This window comes from Dipodomys spectabilis, unplaced genomic scaffold, assembly GCF_019054845.1.
Source record: "Dipodomys spectabilis isolate Male_0828 unplaced genomic scaffold, ASM1905484v1 ptg000266l, whole genome shotgun sequence".
NCBI lineage: Eukaryota > Metazoa > Chordata > Mammalia > Rodentia > Heteromyidae > Dipodomys > Dipodomys spectabilis.
This window is the reverse complement of record NW_024870943.1, coordinates 1264558-1276653: the sequence shown is the minus strand read 5'-3', so window position 1 is coordinate 1276653 and position 12096 is coordinate 1264558. Positions and strand designations below refer to the sequence as shown.

General features: G+C 43.7%; 1 protein-coding gene across 1 annotated transcript; it reads left to right on the top strand.

The window, feature by feature from the left end:
* The first annotated feature begins 5457 nt into the window (after positions 1-5457).
* LOC122125479 (short coiled-coil protein B-like) lies at positions 5458-5703 on the top strand. Its single transcript, XM_042700036.1, has one exon. It carries the CDS (start codon positions 5458-5460, stop codon positions 5701-5703), a length of 246 nt encoding a protein of 81 aa, XP_042555970.1.
* The last annotated feature ends 6393 nt before the right edge of the window (positions 5704-12096 follow it).

The window sequence follows — 12096 nt, the reverse complement described above, 5'->3', positions numbered from 1 at the left end:
CCCAGGATTATTTCATCCATGTAGGCATAGGCAAGGGAGGTATCTGAACCAAGCATAGGACCTAAAAGTGTAGCCAAGTATTGTTGGCAAAAGGCCGGGCTAGAAGGGATGGAGAAAGCAAACTTCTTGCAGACATCTGAATGCAGGGGGATATTAAAAAATATATATTGAATACCAATCACAACCAAGGTATATTCTGAAGGTATAGCAAGAGTTCAGGGCCTGGCTCTTAGAGGAGGTCCTACTAGCTCCATCCTTTTATTTACCTTACTTAGATCTTGGAGCATATGCCAACCCCAGAGGCTTTTTGAATAACAAATAGGGGTGTGTTCCAAGGACTCACAGAAGGGAGTATGTGCCCAAGGTTTTTCTGTTCCTCCACCAGAAGGTGGAGGGCTACAAGTTTAGGGTTGGTCAATGGCCACAGCTCCACCCAGGTAGGGCTTACTGGCTTCAACCTAATGGGAGGTACTAGGGGTGGGGGAGTGGCCTTTAGGATTGGGGGTGCACCTGAGCGGGTCCCCTATGTTCTTCTCTGTAATTATGAAAGTTAAAAAATCCTTTTCCTTAATTACCTATAGATTTTATTTAAACCATTGTGCTTCTATCCCATCCAGGATATCATCATAGGATGCTCCATGGTCTGTAGTGACCACGGCATCCATTTGTCTTAGCATGTTTTGCCCTAGTAAATTGGCAGTGAGGTTCTTTGCCACTAAAGGACGTATCTTTCCCTGTTCTCCATCTGGGCTAGTCCATTTCATAAGGGTGACCATCTCTTTGGACTGGGAGTTGCCCCCTACCCCCAATATTGGGGGCCCAGGTGCAAGCTTCCAGTCCAAGGGCATTTCCTCCTCCCTGAGTATGGTTTGATCTGCCTCCGTGTCAATTAAGCAGTGAAACTGCTTCCCGCCTATGTTATGAGAATACTCATTATAGAGCAGAGTCCCTCCATCAAGGGGATGGTCCAATGGGCTTGGGTCATCCTGCCAGGAGGCTGCCTGGGTCTTGCAGCAGATGGGGTCCCTCCTTGAGTTAACAGGGATAGAGAATGCCTCTACCCTAGTTTAAAGGCTTTCCATCTAAATCAAACTTGGATCGACAATCCTTTTTCCAATGGTATCCCTTCGTGCACCAGGGGCAAGGCATAGGGGGCGGTTTGCCCCCCCATCCCACTGGTGGTTGGTGGGGGTTTGTTGTAAGTCCCCCTTAAAGTGCCCCTCCTGCCCGCATTTAAAACAAGTCCCTCTCCCCAATGGTATTGGGGTTCCTTGGCCTTGGGCTGCAGGTGATGGGTAATAGCCTCAGTCATTGCAGATGTCTGAGCCTGTAAGGCTAAAGCTAGTCATTGGGACTGGTGCTGCTGCATTCCCACATCCTGCGAGGCCACCACCCATCTGCTCAGGGAACTCTCTCTCAATCCTGCACAGGCCATGCGGCGGTCTGCATTCATCCCTTCCCAGACCAGCAGCTTTACAAACTGATCTTGGAGGTTCCCTGCTGGCAGATTGCAGTTAATACTCTATTGGACTCAGTCTACAAACTCAGCTAGAGGCTCACCAGGTTTTTGTCTCACTCCTGCTCTGGGGAACTCAGTAGGCCCATCATCCAGTTTGTACCATGCGGCAAGTCCTGCCTGCCTCGCCTGGTCACAGTACGGACCAGGTATTGTGGCCTGTTGGACCCAGTGGAGTGCCCTTCCCGCGTCTCTGTTAACATGGCATAAATAATAGGTATCTTGGGTTGACCCTGCCGGTTATTCTCTGACTGCACTCTGCTTTCCTCCTTAAAGAAAGCACACCATTTAATAAACTGAGAACTGGGGAGGATGGCTTTGGCCACATCCAGACAGTCCTCAGGGTCACATGGGTGATAAGCAATGTCCTGTAATAGGGTCCGGGCCCAAGGAGAGTTCGGGCCATCCTCCACCACTGCCTTGCAGCGCTCTTTAAGGTCCTTAGCTTCCCATGGATACCATTCCAAGGGCCTGTTAGCTCCTGGTGCCAGATTGACCGGATATGCTTGGGGAAGCAAATCCTATGGCCTAGGGTCCGGGCTCCCAGGTGGCCCTTCCTTTGCAGGGTAGGTCTCCGAGTAGGTTATTTCCCCAGCCCTCGGCCCCTCCATGGAAGGTTGGTAGGGTTCCAGGTCTTGCAGGTCCCTCTCACAGGTGGCGTAGGGTGATGTACCTCCCCTCCAATCAGGGGAATAGGGAGGGGCCCTATGACTGTCAGGGACACGTGAGTCAGAGGGGGGAAAATTTCACCCTTGTTTTGACTTCCACTGTGCATGTTTCAGTGCATTCTTGGTCAAATTTGACCCATTCCTTTTCCTTCCCACTTCCCAAATCCTCCTTTACTCCCTAAGGCCTAACGTTGCCTCCTCCTCCTTCTTCTGTGAGATAGCATTACCCATACTAAGAGTTTCACTTCCCCTGAGAGACTACTTAGCCTCGGCAGGCATCTTTTCCTTTCATGCCCCAAGTTGGGTGCCAGATGTAGGGTCTTTGTCTGCTCCTTGAAGTCGGACAGGATCCGAGGAAAGGTAAGTGCAGCAGCTCATCTATTCCCCAATCTCCCCTTGCCTGGGAGATAATCAGACACAGTGGAGAGTCAAGTCAAGCAGGAAAACTCATTTATTAACACACAGCAAGCCCTTTTTAAAGCAAAAAAGAGCAGGTGGCATGGCAGGGGAGGAAAAGGAACCAATCACTGTCAAGTTCACACCCTATCATGCACCTAAGCTTCCACAGTCTGGTTATGCAATAAATGTAAAGCAAATCGAGCTCTGCTTACTCAAATACCTCTCTCAGCGCCATCTTTCCTGCCCATGTGCTCTACACACAAACGTCCTGTGGGCAAAATCATGGGTTAACGGGAACCCAAGACTGTACAGGTGGGACTGGACTGTACAGGTGGATCTGGGTGCTCAGTTTCTGGCTCATTAACTCCCTCTGGAATGCAGGCCATAGAACCTGAGCTTTGTTTCAGAGGACGGCCATGGTAACTACTGCACCCAGCTTTTCCATCTCAGAGCCATCACAGCTGAATCCTGATCAGTGTCTGACAGTACATCCCTTTGCCAGTTTCACGAAGGGTTCAGCCAACAGGAGGGCCACAGAGTGCAGGTGGAGGCTCTGCTAAGCCCCCAGCCTGGCCCTGTCAGTACCCTGTCACACCTTTTCTGCTTGATCACACTTTGACACAGTCTTCCCCATCCAATGTAGTCTGTATATTAACAAAAAAAAAAAAAATAGAGTGTTTGGAGAGCTTCCTGAGAGCTGAAAATGTTAGAGTTCGTGGAGCATAGGGGGTAGAGACAAGGCACTCAGTTCCCATGGGCCTTGCCATACAAATCTTTTCAGTGCCATCCTTTATGTTGAACCTGTGAGGATTTGTCCCCGGTCCTGATTCCTTTGAGCTGATCAGCCCCATGTGGGGTCAGAGTCAGAAACACAGGCAAGCAACCTGGACCTTCACATACACAGCAGGGTAAGTTAGTGTGAGAAGTGAACTGAATTAGCGGAGCCGGCTGTGTTTGCTTTTCAATGAGGAAATGCTCAGGGTGGGAGGTATGACTCAGGTGGTAGAGCACCGGCCAATGAGCAAAATCATCACATACCTAGTGCAAGTCCTAGTCGCAGATTTAAAAAAAAAAAAAGGAAATGCTTGCTTGCTACTGGGGAGAAATGCTCAGATTTTCAGGGCCACAGGTTTTCTGTTGACTGTGGTGGAAATCTGGAGAAAAGGCAGGGAATTTTGTTTTCTTTGCACATGGCCTGTAAGCTATTTCCCAGTCCCAAGCCAGTGTTGGTGAAGAGGAAAGTAGTGTCTGTGGGTGAGTGTTTCAACATCCCATGATGAGTTTACTCTGAATTAAGGGTGGGTCCTAGAGCCAACCACAGTGTCCTCCTAAGCACCCCATCTGGAGAACCTCAGTACACAGAGGGCACAGTTTAGGAAGAGAGGCAGGGGTTGGCTGAGGATACATCCATAAGCCCAAGAAAATCAAGAACCATAACTGGGCCTGAAGTGAGGAGAGGAGTGCAGAGCCTATCCCCATAGAAGCTGGAAATGTAAGCCACTGGGTGAGGCTATTTGTCTGAACAACCCCAAAGAACAGGTGCATCAAATTCTCGTAGTGTGTGCACAGGAAGGGCGAAAACAGCAGTGAGACCCTCCCTCCCCTGCAGAAACCGGGCTGGGAGCAATGGACACCAGCCTATGCCAGCCTGGTAGGACAGTGTCCTAACCTCAAGGCTCTGATTGTGACCACAGCATTGGACTGCAAACCCTCCCCTGTGTGCTTCTCCTGTCTAGCTCCAGTGAACGGAGCACAATGACGTCACGTGTGCTGAGTGCAGTGACATCACTGAGACCAGCTAACCCTGGTGGGCACAGAGGGCCTCATTCCCCAGGGCCTGGCAGACCAGCAAGCTGCATTGAGGTGAAGAATGGTCCTATGCCCCAGGAAGGCTAAGAGTGACTGAGAACTTCCCTGCAGATGAGCCTCTCATCAAGGCATTATGCATCTCTTTGGGATCACAATGGGACTGATGAACAGTAAGGTAAAAAATGCAGCTGGGCTTAGTGATGTGCACCTGAAATTCCAGCATTGAGGAGGCTGAGGCATACTAGGTTCAAGGCTAGCCTGGACTACACAGTGGAGACCCTTTTCTCAAAAGCAAAAGATGGTCTGGGACGGTAGCTCAGTGATAGACTGCTTGCCTTGTATGCAGGAGGCCCTGTGTTTGATTCCTCAGCACCACATAAGCAGCAAAGGCTGGAAGTGGCAATGTGGTTCAAATGGTAGAGCACTAGCCTTGAGCTGAAGAGCTGAGGGACAGTGCCCAGGCTGCGTTTAAGCCCCATGACTGACCAAAAAAAAAAAAAAAGAATAGAAAATGAGGGGCTGGGAATGTAGCTCAGTGGTAGACTGATTGCCTTGCATGCATGATGACCAGGGTTCAATTCCTCAGCATCACATAAGCAGAAAAAGCCAGAAGTGGTGCTGTGGCTCAAGTGGTTGAGTGTTAGCCTTGAGCTGAAGGGCTGAAGAACATCGCCCAGGCCCAGATTTCAGGCCCTACAACCGACCGGAAAAAAAAAAGACAATAGAAAATGAAATATTTAGGCATATTCTCAAGAATGTATAGGTCCTTGAACACCATAACCATTGCGGCACTATTCGCCAAAACCAAGAAACAACCCAGAAGCTTCATAGTATCAGCAGAGAAATGAGTGACACTGGACATGGTCGTGTGGAGCAAAGTCAGCCAGGTTCAGAGCAGTGGAGTCAAAGGCCCAACTGTGGATGAATGCATAAAGAAGATGGAGCCTGGTCAGTCAGTGCTGGAGTCCCAGGCCAGAGGCGTGATCTTGGGATCCCGCCCCTCCTGGTGCCTCTGACGACCCTTCATCAGGATTTTTCTGTCCGAGGCACAGTTCAGTGCCCAGGATGATGAACACTGACATTGATGTTGATGCTGAAAATCAGATGGAACTGGAGGAAAAATCACGACTTATTAATCAAGTGCTGAAACTCCAACACACACTTGAAGATCTCTCAGCAAGAGTAGATACAGTTAAGGAAGAAAACCTAAAGCTAAAATCAGAAAACCAAGTTCTTGGACAATATATAGAAAACCTCATGTCTGCTTCTAGTTTTTTCCAAAAAACTGATGCAAAAAGCAAAAGAAAGTAAGGGATTGAGTTCCCTTCTCATTTACGGAATTGCTGCTTCTCTCTCCCTCCCTCTCTCTCCCCTTTAAAACTTGGGTACATTCCAAATGTGACAGTACCCTTGTATGTGGCTTCACTGAATGTTTATTAAAATAACTTCAAATCTAGGCGAAAGTAACTACTTAACAGGAGACTTCCATGAGTCTGTGTATTATGTTAGTCTAAGAAAATGTGCAGCTGTATTGTGAGGACTTTGTAATTAGAATTGCATATATTTATGAAACTTGAACATGAATGTTTTATTAAATTTGCTTTGATATATAGGCTTAGTCTTTTACTACACACTTACTTAGTAAGATATACAAGAAAATAACCATGTTGTTAAAATGTAACCAAAATCATGTACTGAATGCACAGCTTTATGTATGTACTGTTCAGCATTGTGTGCCTCTCCTCCATCTGCTTCATCCTCCCCATTTACCTTCTCCTAAATCCAGATAGTTTCACATTTGCAAAAGTACTTTGAGTAGTAATCACCTGACAGTAACCTAATCTGACTAAGGCTGACTTTTTAGGCAGATAGAGGGCTGAGGACTGTACTACTATTTTTCACGTCTTTTTTTTGTCAATTTTGTCACATTTTTTTAATGAATTTTGTCCCTTGTTCAAAAAAGGGGATGATGGGTGAAGATTCATCTTCTATAACTTCTTCAAGCTCACTCAGGAGTGTTGATCCTACCTACCCAGGAACTTACAAACTTAGTCTATTTTACAAAGAGGTTACCAGTTTTAGATGTCATTAAGAACATTATTTTAAATTTTGGCAAATGCACAGAGTTTTTTTTTCTGCTACAGCAGTGTAGCTTGTTTAGCACTCTGGTTTGTAAAAGCATCTTTAGGAATGTGACCTCTAGTGACCCTAACAATGCCTAAGTCACCTGTGCAGGCCTTAGACAGATTTTAATAGAAACACACTCTTAGCTTTACAAACTTTTTCTTGACCAGATGAATTTTATGTAGCTGATGTTAGCTCAAATGTTATTTCCAATTAGGGCTTTTGGTACATACGGCGGTTGGGATTTAAACCATCCTCCACATTTTATAACTTTAGCTTTTTAGTACTATCACAAGTTTCTGTCCCTACAAAGTAGATAGTCATGGATATTAGGCATGCTTACAAACTATCTTTCCATGACCTCCTGGCTCTGACCAATTTTTGAAGGGCCATGCACAAATGACTCTAGGATCTGACATTACTGTCATCCAAGCAGTGGCTTACTGTCTCTGGATGCTCTTCCATTGCTCTTGTCCCTGGAATGTCCTCTCTACACTGGGATAAATGTTTTATCTGTATTTTCCTTAGCTGGTTGCTGGACATGAACTCGGGCCTGAGTGCTGTTTCTAAGCTCTACAACTCAAGGCTAGCACTCTGCCACTATGAGTCCCAAAGCAACTCTGCTTGCTCTTTCAGCACTCTGCTGGATGAGTAGAGGTGACAGTCTCACAAGGACCTTTTTCTGCCCGGGCTGGCTTTGAACCAGTTTGCAGATCAACGAGTTTTATAAAAGGCCACTTTACTCCAATTAAAAGCAACAAGGTGGTCAACATAGAAGTAGCTTTTAAGCATGCTCTTACCTGAAACTTATTAAGAGCCAAAGTTACATCTGACAAACCTGTAAGAATCCTCTGTGTTTTGCTCTGGGCTTGTTGGAAACTTAAAAAACCTATAAGAGCAAACTGGAATAGCAATTAAGCAATTATTTTGGTAATCCTAATTTTTCCACTTTGAGGCAAATGTTAAGAACAATTATACTTTTAAACTTTATATCCAGAAATCCATTCCTAAGTTTTTAAGCCTCCTATTAATCTCTTTTATTATTTTATATTTTCGTTTTTAATTACATTAAAAAAATCCCTTAAAATCTCAAGGTCAAGTGTCACTCATTGTCCCTTGGCTGCTTGTCTTAAAACCAGTACATATTAAAACTTTTAAACTAAAATGACAATTTTTCCTTAATTGAAGAATTACAATCACCATCCCTGTACCAAACAGCTAGACTTAACACCTTTATGACTTTTAAAAACATATCCTAATTGTAGAACATCAAACCAAGTCACATTATACAAATACATTTTTAACCCTCTTTTTAAGTCCAAGGGGCAGTTTTAGCAATACTAATCAGACCATCACATCACTAATTTTTACTATCATGTTTCTAGTATTTATCTGTAGAGAAAAAGGATAAAACAAAGATGGGCCACTTTGCCCATCCTATGGAATGGGCACGCACCTAATCTTACTCTTCAGAGTTAGATGAACTGAGTTTGTGCCAGCTGGTCCTCTTTCACCATGCGTGGACTCCTTCCATGGCTGTCCCACCATGTATGACCAGCTGAACTACACTTTTGTGAGTTTAAGCCTTGTGCCTAAAGATAGGTCATTTGTTGGCTTTTAAGTTTTTTTCCTTTTCTTATCTCTTGGTTTTTTAATGAAAATACACAGTTTAGACAGACAGAACAGGTAATGTCTTTCACAGTGTTAAACAAAATTTTATATTTAAACTTCTAATATTTATCCCCAAATTTTAGCCAAGAGAACTATATTCCAAACAGCCAATGCATTTTTGTTAAGCAAGATAACTTGATTACAGTGTAAACAGCTTTATGCATTTTAACATACCAGATTTTTTTTTATTTTTTAAGTTAAAGAATCCATAAAAGGTCATTTAAAACAATGTGAAAATTCTTTAAAATTTTTGGTAATGTCCAAACTTCATAACCTTTTAAATTTTAAACAAACTTACCCAATTGTTACAGCACATTGATAATTTCTATCTTGAACATGTTCACAAACATACAAACCACACACAGATCTTAAAGCGTGCAAAAATTAAAATCAGTTGTATATACATTTAAAACTGGTACCAATTCTAAAACAGAACTAGACAAGACAACAACCAAAGGCTGAGTTGGGGGCTAATGGGCCCCCAGTTTATCCCTACCTCAGAAAACATAGAACAGAAAACACACCGAAGTAAACAAGACAAACAAGTGGCCACAAAGACAAAATCAGGTCTCAGTGAATGGGGCAACATCTTACCACCATTTACAAGTGGGACTCAAATCCACTTACTAGGGGATGCGAACTTCCTCTCCACACCTCCAGAGGATTTTTCTTTCAGATTCCTGCAAACATTGATCCAGGGGCCTTCCAAGGTGGAGAATTCCCAGTCATCTTAGGGCAAGGGAAAGAAGTCCCTAGTGGCCATCCGCTCAGACTGACAGGTTCTCCCCATTTCTCAGATCCCCTGAGCCAAGGCCCGAGGCTAAGATCTTGCTGGTGTCACTTGCTGGTAGTCAGTGGCATTTTCATACGGCTGCAAGTTCTCCCTGCAGGCCCTTTTAAGTTATTGTTAGCTCCTCCAGGTTTTTCACCCCCCACCGCTCCCCTATTTTTGGATCCAGAGAGGGTGGAGGAGGTGGCAGTGAAGGGTAGAAAGGGGGCTCAGTTTAAAGTGTAAGTAAAAAAGAAGGAGCTAGACAGAGACAGATATTAAAAGTTGGTGTTAGCCAGCCTCCTCCAGACTCTTGCATCAGAATGAATCTGAGAGAAGAAACATTCCAAGAATTCCAAAATACATACACACAAACATTGAGACAAAACACATTTACAACATGTGCATTGTAGACTGTCAGACAGAAAGTGCCGAACAATAGACAGGCCCAAATGTCCGCACCAGTAGATAGTTTACCCTGATGGGGATCAGGGGGACGTCTCCCACCAGCCCAGTTGGCTATCTCATAGCGTGTCTTCCAAGACTTTTGCCAATCCCAATACAGAACCTGTGGGCTACATAGATACCAGACAATCACAAAGCAGCAAAGTTTTAACTTACAGGCCATTTGCATCATAGTGTCCCTGAATCCTTTTTTCCTTTTTTTTTTTTTTTTGTTAAGTTACTAAACTAATGTTTCCTTACTCCGGGAACTAGTGGCATACTTCCTTGACAAAGTGAAAGAAATTCTCCAACTGACTCTGTCCAACTTTCACGTCTCGAGCTTGAAGCATGCCCTTAAGAGCCTGCAAATAACGTGCAGCTCTTACTTTGCCCCATAATTTCTTATTCCCAACTGTACTTTTACCCACTCTCTTTTTCCAGACCCGTCCTCTTACCTTAGCGGGGTCCTCTGCCTTGATCCCAGGTTTCAGGTCCCTGATCGGGTTCCACTTGCGGGAGCCTGCCGGCAACGAAAGGCAATCCTGAATTAGGGGGCGAGGATCCAGAAAAATAAACACATAAGACAAAGGATGGGGTTGGGACGTCTGCAGCTCAAGACTGCAGCACCATTTATTTTTAACTTTCCCTAATATATAGTATTAGAAGTCAAGAGGTAACATAAGGTTACAATAGTCCAGAAAAACAAGGAAAAATTCAGTAAAAACAAAGTGCAGTAAAACAAGACAAGGTCAACTGGTAGAAAGTAAAACAAACTCTGCAGACATAGCAAAGCAATCCCAGGCACCTGGTGTTTTTTAAGTAAGCCAGCTTCTTGTATGTGCCATCAACTGAGCACAGGGGTCAAGATGACCTTAGAGCTTTACTGTCAGCTCCAAACAAATATCAGAGGTAATATTAAGATATTATACTAGGAAAAAAATGGCAAAACCTCCCATGCTCCTGGATTGGAAAGATTAACATCGTGAAAATGGCAATACTTCCCAAGGCTATCTACAAATTCAACGCAATACCTATCCAAATTCCAACCTCATTCTTCAAGGAAATAGAAGAGGCAATCCAAAAATTCATATGGAACAATAAAAGACCCCGAATAGCAAAAATGCTCCTGAATGGAAAGAACACTGCTGGAGGAATATCAATACCAAACTTCAAACTCTACTATAAAGCCATAGTAATCAAAACAGCTTGGTATTGGCATAAGAACAGACCTCAGGACCAATGGAATAGAATTGAAAACCCAGAAATGAACCTACAGACCTATAGCCATCTAATCTTCGATAAGGGAGCTAAAACAATAGAATGGAAGAAAGAAAACCTCTTCAGTATATGGTGCTGGCAAAATTGGTTAACTACATGTAGAAAACTGAAGCTAGATCCTTATATATCACCCTGCACCAGAATCAACTCCAAATGGATCAAAGACCTTGAAGTCAAAGCAGACACTCTGAAAACATTACAGGATGGAATAGGAGAAACCCTAGGTCTCCTTGGCTCAGGCCGAAATTTTCTGAATAGAGACCCGGAAACACAACAAATCAAAGAAAGGTTGGACAAATGGGATTGCATAAAGTTGCAGAGCTTCTGCAGGGCAAATGACATAGCTAGCAAGATCAATAAAAAGCCCACGGATTGGGAGAAGATCTTTACTAGCCATACAACGGACAAGGGTCTCATATCTAAAATATACTTGGAACTCAAAAAATTAAACCCCCCAACAAGAAATCCTCAAAGAAACAACTGCCCAATAAATAAGTGGGCGAAAGACTTAAAGAGAAACTTCTCTGAAGAAGAAAGAAGGATGGCCAATAGACACATGAAGAAATGTTCAACATCCCTAGCCATAAAAGAAATGCAAATCAAAACAACATTGAGATATCACCTCACTCCAGTTAGAACGGCAAAAATCAAGAACTCTAACAACAACAGATGCTGGAGGGGATGTGGACAGAAAGGAACCTTACTTCATTGTTGGTGGGAATGTAAACTTGTTCAACCACTTTGGAAAGCAGTATGGAGGTTCCTCAAAAGACTTCACATAGAGCTCCCCTATGACCCAGCAATCCCACTTTTGGGCATTTACCCAAATGTTTACAAACAAGACCGCACTAAAGCTACCAGCACAACTATGTTTATTGCAGCATTATTTACCATAGCTAAGATATGGAACCAACCCAGATGCCCCTCAGTAGATGAATGGATCAAGAAAATGTGGTATATATACACAATGGAATTCTATGCCTCCATCAGAAAGAATGACATTGCCCCATTTGTTAGGAAATTTAAAAAACTTGGAAAAAATTATATTAAGTGAAGTAAGCCAGGCCCAAAGAAAGATAGGTCCCATGGTTTCCCTTATTTGTAATATCTAGTATATGTATGAGTCAAGCGGAAAAGGTCAGATAATGTGATGTCAGGAAAATGAACCCTTAGATGTGTATTTTAATGTTTTTTTCTTTCATGCATGTGTTTCTAACACATTTATAAGATTATCTCTTTGTTGCTTGGTATGTCCCTCCCCCGTAGTATAACCCCTGCTTTCACTATATTTGATGTCAGTATAACTTGTGGAGGAGATGGGGAAAAACCAGTTGTTTAAGGATACAGGTGGACCTGTTGCAACAATGAGAAGTACAAGTTGTCATGTCCAAAACGAGCTTTACAAAATTGGTGCGGGG

What these genes read in the sequence shown, in the direction of transcription:
- LOC122125479 (XM_042700036.1), top strand. Translation starts at nt 5,458, where the DNA reads ATGATGAACACTGACATTGATGTTGATGCTGAAAATCAGATGGAACTG.